Source organism: Rhipicephalus microplus, chromosome X, assembly GCF_043290135.1.
Source record: "Rhipicephalus microplus isolate Deutch F79 chromosome X, USDA_Rmic, whole genome shotgun sequence".
NCBI classification, from domain to species: domain Eukaryota; kingdom Metazoa; phylum Arthropoda; class Arachnida; order Ixodida; family Ixodidae; genus Rhipicephalus; species Rhipicephalus microplus.
In genome coordinates this window covers 330,206,017-330,212,016 of record NC_134710.1, presented here as the reverse complement: position 1 = coordinate 330,212,016, position 6,000 = coordinate 330,206,017, and the positions used below count along the sequence as shown (strand labels likewise).

At 46.1% G+C, this 6,000-nt stretch overlaps 1 protein-coding gene across 1 annotated transcript in view; it reads left to right on the top strand.

Annotated features, from left to right (window-relative positions):
• The first annotated feature begins 238 nt into the window (after positions 1-238).
• The window catches only part of LOC119162061 (1-acyl-sn-glycerol-3-phosphate acyltransferase beta), a 115,003-nt gene continuing 109,241 nt past the window's right edge, over positions 239-6,000 (top strand). The window contains exon 1 of the mRNA XM_075879647.1: positions 239-520. Coding sequence (XP_075735762.1) covers positions 294-520 — 227 coding nt within the window. The 5' untranslated portion in view covers positions 239-293. The remainder of the gene's footprint in view (positions 521-6,000) is intronic.

The window sequence follows — 6,000 nt, the reverse complement described above, 5'->3', positions numbered from 1 at the left end:
AGTGGTCAGAATAGTCCGTATAACCCCACTACCGCGTGCCTAATATAGTCATATCGTGGATTGGGCACGTAAAAAATTCAATTTTATTATCCAGTCCTGCCTCCCTTTCTTATCTCTTCTTGCTTGATTCGTGTAGTTATCGGCACGTTTCGTGCATGCAACGACAAGATAATTGACAGTGAAGTCAAGTGTCATGTGTGAGTATCATCATCATTATCATCATCACCACCCACAACAAGCGGCCGAGGGGCTCCTCCTGGGCGTCCACGGCCTTCGACCGGACGTCGTCGCGGATGACGGCGGGCGCCACCGCCGCCGCCGCGATGAGGCCGGCGAAGGTGTCCTCTCCGTGGTGCGTGGCGCTCGGCTTCAGCATCATCACCATCGCGGTGCTGGTCAGGCGAAGCCAGACTTTCCGCTACTACTTCCGCCTGGCCACCTACTACGTGCTCACGTTGATCGTGTGCGCGCTGGCATGCATTCCGTCCGTGTTTCGACCCTTCGATCCAGAAAACATGCTGTGAGTATCACAGTAGCGTCGGCACCATATTATACACACACACATTCGAGTTCCTTAGAGAACAACCTCCGATAAAGGGGGCAGCTGAAAGAAAAGCGCGTCGTCTGAACCATGACAATATTCACGCGCTTCAGTGACGACTATGTGCCCTACAAAAATTTTCTATTTAGTCATCGAATGGCTTTGTTAAATGAGTTTATTGTCTCACAAATCAACTGCCTCAAAATGTTTTGAAATGCCTAAAGTATACGAGGCGAAGTTACAAGGATTGGCCACACGGTTTAAGCGCTTTCTCTCTCATTTCATTTACGTGTAAGCACGCTGAAAAGTACGCACGGAGGGAGGCAAAAAGGCAAGAAGACACGTCCATTCGTCAGTGCGAACTTGAGCGCTTTTTTTCTTCTTCTTTGATCACGCAGCCACCTTTCATTTTGATTGCGAACGAGTGCGTGGGCAGCGGTATAAATATATGCAGCTCACGATGCTCAAATGAGCCAATGACCGTGTACTCTGGGTTTGTGGCATCTTTTGTGTATATAAAAAGAGAAGTATTTCTAATTAACTTTGAAAATTAATTGCAATTTCCAGACTACGTACTGCTTATGTTAGGCTCTCGCGTGTTCTCAGGAGCCTTGACTACCGATCGGCAGCGTTATCTGACCATGCTGAGTTAAAAAGTGTTCAGGGGAGCCCTCGGGCTTGCTAGACCAGCACGTTTTAAGAAACATCAAGCTCTGCTGTGAAGAGTTCAGGCAAATTTTGCAGTCGTGTCCGGCACGTAGATACAAAGGCTCCGTTCTTACGCACCTCAGTAGGCTGGGCGCCTGCTGTATGTGGTCAAATGGCAAATTGCTGCTATTGGCTGAGAGCTGACACAAATCTGGAACGGCATTTGAACCGGATGCGTTCCTTGCCGCGGGGTGTCGCCAAGTTCCGGCGCTACGCTATAGTCTATACTAAAATATCACACAGTACCCACACTATAGTAGCAGCGATGGTGTAGTGGTTAGAACATCCGCCTCGCGTGCAAGAGGTCCGCGAGGCGGATGCTCTAACCTCGCGTGCAAGACGTCCCGGTGCCACGCAGTTCCCAACCGAATAAAAAAAATGGCAGCATATCTACGGAGTGAATAATGGAGAGTGGGGCGAAGCACTCGTCCGTCCATTCGTTCTTGCTTCCGTCCGTCCATGCGTCTGTCTGTGTGACCGTCCATGCGTCCATCCGTCCGTCCGTGCGTGCGTCTGTTCGTGCGTCCGTCCCTGCGTTCGTCCAGGCATCCACCCCCGCGTCCGTTCATGCGTCCATCCATGCATCTGTCTGTGTGTCCGTTCATCCATCTATTCAACACTCCAAGTACCACCATCTCGCATCTTTTCATCATATATTCCTCATATAGAAGCACCGCCATGCAGCGGACATTCTAAGGACTAAACGAGAGGTGGCACACGCACACTTTTTTATATCTTGCGCTTCGTATCTACTTCTCACCTGTAACCACCTCGAGTTCATGGTATATACTAGTTCACGGTATTCATGGCACTGCGGCCCAACGCTCGCTAAACCTTTCTAAAACCAAGGAGGTTACGCCCAGCGAGTATAACGTAGCAACCTTTTCCTGTCAGATAGTGCTCAATGTACATGCCAATGGCTGCCAATGGGTAATGAGAGACAGAAGAATTCGCCTTTTACTTTCTTACGGCTTGCGCTTCGTATCTACTTCTCACCTTTAACCACCTCGAGTTCATGGTATATACTACTTCATTGTATTCATGGCACTGCGGCCCAACGCTCGCTAAACCTTTCTAAAACCAAGGAGGTTACGCCCAGCGAGTATAACGTAGCAGCCTTTTCCTGTCAGATAGTGCTCAATGTACATGCCAATGGCTGCCAATGGGAAATGAGAGACAGAAGAATTCGGCTATTACTTTCTTACGGCTTGCTCTTGGTATCTACTTCCCACCTTTAACCACCTCGAGTTCATGGTATATACTACTTCATTGTATTCATGGCACTGCGGCTCAACGCTCGCTAAACCTTTCTAAAACTAAGGAGGTTACACCAAGCGAGTATAACGTAGCAACCCTTTCTTGTCAGATAGTGCTCAATGTACATGCTAATGGCTGCTAATGGGGATCGCAGCGTGCGCGTTAACTAAAAGCCAAATGATCCTGCCTCTCATTCCCCCTTAGCAGCCATAGGCATGTACATTGAGCACAATCTTTTATTGTTCAACAACGCACAAAAGAAATCTCTCACTGGCACCACCTTGGAGGTCAAAATGTTATACTTGTTACACACTACAACGGCTACGAGGGACAAACGGGTATTGCTATAAGGAGCTTCGCCATTTTAAAAATCCGCGTTGTGATGGAACTGCGCATTAAGAGGCCTGGGGTGCGGCCTCACCGGTGACCACCACCGGTAACGCACTCCCTCACCAGACAATGATTGGTCACCCTGCAGGTGCAGCATCTGGCCACTACCTCTCACATGCATACGTCAATTACCTAACTGCCCTCAGTCCCCAGCGGCTGGGAAGCTACTGACCACGGCGGAGGTCAGATCTGCAACGTAGCAGAGGGTGCTAAGAATCTCTGAGTCAGGACAGGCCGCCATTGAAATCTGAACTTGGCAACGTTTAACGCTAGAACCTTATCTAGTGATTCAAGTCTAGCTATACTGTTCAAGGAGCTATAGAGGGTGTTAAATGGGATTTAATGGGGCTCCATGAGATTAGGAGCACAGATGAGGTCTATACAGTGCTACAGAATAGGCACGTCCTTTGCTATCGTGGGCTGGCTGACAAAAGAGAACTGGGCGCGGGGTTCCTTATCCACACAAATATAGCAGGTCACATTGAGGGATACTATAGCATAAACTAAAGGGCGGTAGGTATCGTAAGTAAACTCAATAAGAGATACAAGACGAAGGTGGCACAGGCCTACGCGCCTACATTCAGTCGTGATGATGCGTCAGTTGAAAGCTTCTATGAAGACGTGAAATTGGCAATGAATAAGGTGAAAACACAGTATACTATACTGATGGGAGACTTCAATGCCAAGGTAGGGAAGAAGCAAGCTAGAGACCAGGCAGTAGGAGATTATGACATCGGTACTAGAAATGCCAGAGGGGAGCTATTAATGAAATTCGAAAAACGGAATAAATTACGGATCTTCAATACTTTCTACTGAAAACGAGGGAACCGTAAGTGGAGATAGAGGAGCCCTAATGGCGAAAATAAGATTGAAATAGACTTCATAATGAGTGCACACCCAGGCATCGTGCAGGATGTGGAAGTGGTTGGCAAGGTACGATGCTGTGACCATAGAATGATAAGGTCTCGAATTCGCCTAGACTTGAAGAAGGAATGACAGAAACTGATACGCAAGAAGCCAATCAATGAGCTCGCACTGAGAAGAATAGTACAAAAATTCAGAGTCTCGCTTCAGAATAGGTGCTCGGCTCTTATCGAGGAAACCAGCCTTAGCGTTGACGCAATGAATGATAATCTGACGAGTATCATTACGGAGTGTGCAGTGGAAGCTGGATGTATGGTACTTAGACAGGACACAGGTAAGCTGCCCCAGGGGACGAAGAACCTCATTAAGAAGCGTGAAAGCATGAAAGCCTCAAATACAATAGACAAAATAGAATTGGCAGAACTTACGAAGTTGATTAATAAGCGTAAGGTATCCGATGTAAGAAGGTATAACATGAAGAAAATTAAACAAGCTCTAAAGAACAGAGGAAGCATCAAAGCAGTGAAGAGGAAACTTGAGATAAGCAGAAGTCATATGTGTGCACTCTGGGACAAAAAAGGCAAAGTAACTACCAAAATAGATAGGATAGTTAAAATAGCGGAGGAGTTTTACAGAGAGCTGTACAGTAGTCGGCAGAGCCATGACCTTAATATAAGATCTATCAGTATCAAAAATATCATCCCACCAATAATAATGGAAGAAGTCAGAAAAGCCTTGGAGGAAATGTAAAGAGGCAAAGCTGCTAGCGAGCACCAGGTAACATCAAATTTTCTAAAATACGGAGGACAGATTGCGCATGAAAATTAGCCACCCTGTTTACAAAGTGTCTCCTAACGGGAAGAGTACCAGAATCTTGAAAGAATGCTAACATAATCTTAATACATAAGAAAGGAGATGACAAAAGCTTGACGTATTACAGGCCTACCAGCTTGCTATTCGTCGTATACAAGCTATTTACAAAGGTAATTCCTAACAGACTTAAGACAACATTACAATTCAATCAACCCAAGGAACAAGCAGTATTTTGAACAGGCTACTCAACAATGGAGCACATCATAATATCAATCAGGTAATAGAAAAATGCTCAGAATACAACCAAACACTATGTAGAGCCTTCATACATTACGAGAAGGCGTTTGATTCAGTAGAAATATCAGTCATGCCGGCACTGCGGAATCAGGGCGTCGACGAAGCATTACCGCGTGCTTACAGGATATTTTCAGAGGCCTAGAGGGATAAGAGTTAGGAATAAGAGTCAATGGAGAGTACCTTAGTAACCTGCGCTTTGCCGATGACATTGCATTGCTGAGTAACTCAGGGGACGAATTTCCACTCATGATTACGTAATTAGACAAGGAGATCAGAAAGGCAGGTCTTAAAATTAATCTGCAGAAAACGCAAGTAATGTACAACAACCTTGGAAAAGAACAGCGCTTCGAGATGGGAAATAGTCCACTTGAAGTTGTAAAAGACTACGTCTACTTAGGACAGGTAATAACTTTTGGGACGTTAAACCCCACAAATCAATCAACAGGTAATAACTGTGGAGCCGAACTGCGAGATTGAAGTAACTAGAAGGATAAGAATGGGGTGGATCACATTTGGCAAGCACTCTCAAATCATGATTGGTATATTGCCACTACCCCCCAAGAGAAAGGTATATAACAGCTGCATCTTGCCGATACTTAGCTATGGAGCAGAAACATGGAGAGTTACAAAGAGGGTTCAGCCTAAACTGAGGACGACACAGCGAGCGATGGAAAGGAAAATGGTAGGCGTAGACTTAAAAGACAAGAAGAGAGCAAAGTGGACTCACGGAACAAACTGGGGTTGAGGATATCATAGTTAAAATCAAGAGGAAATGGACATGGGCTGGTCATGTAGCGCATAGGCAGGATAACCACTGGTCATTAAGGGTAACTGACTGGATTCCCAGAGGATGCAAGCGGGTTAGGGGGAGACAGAAAATTAGGTGGGCAGATTAGATTAGGAAGTTTGCTGGTATAAAGTGGCAGCAGCAAGCACAGGACCGAGTTGATTGGCGGAACATGAGAGAGGCCTTTGTTTTGCAGTGGACTTAGTCATGATGATGATGATGATGATGATGATGATGATCCACACTATAGCGCGCACAAGAACCACTTGTGTAGGCGTTCTCTGCCACAAAAGGACGGAGCAATGGGGTTTCATGTCTTGAGCTCAGTAGCTTTTTTCCTGCC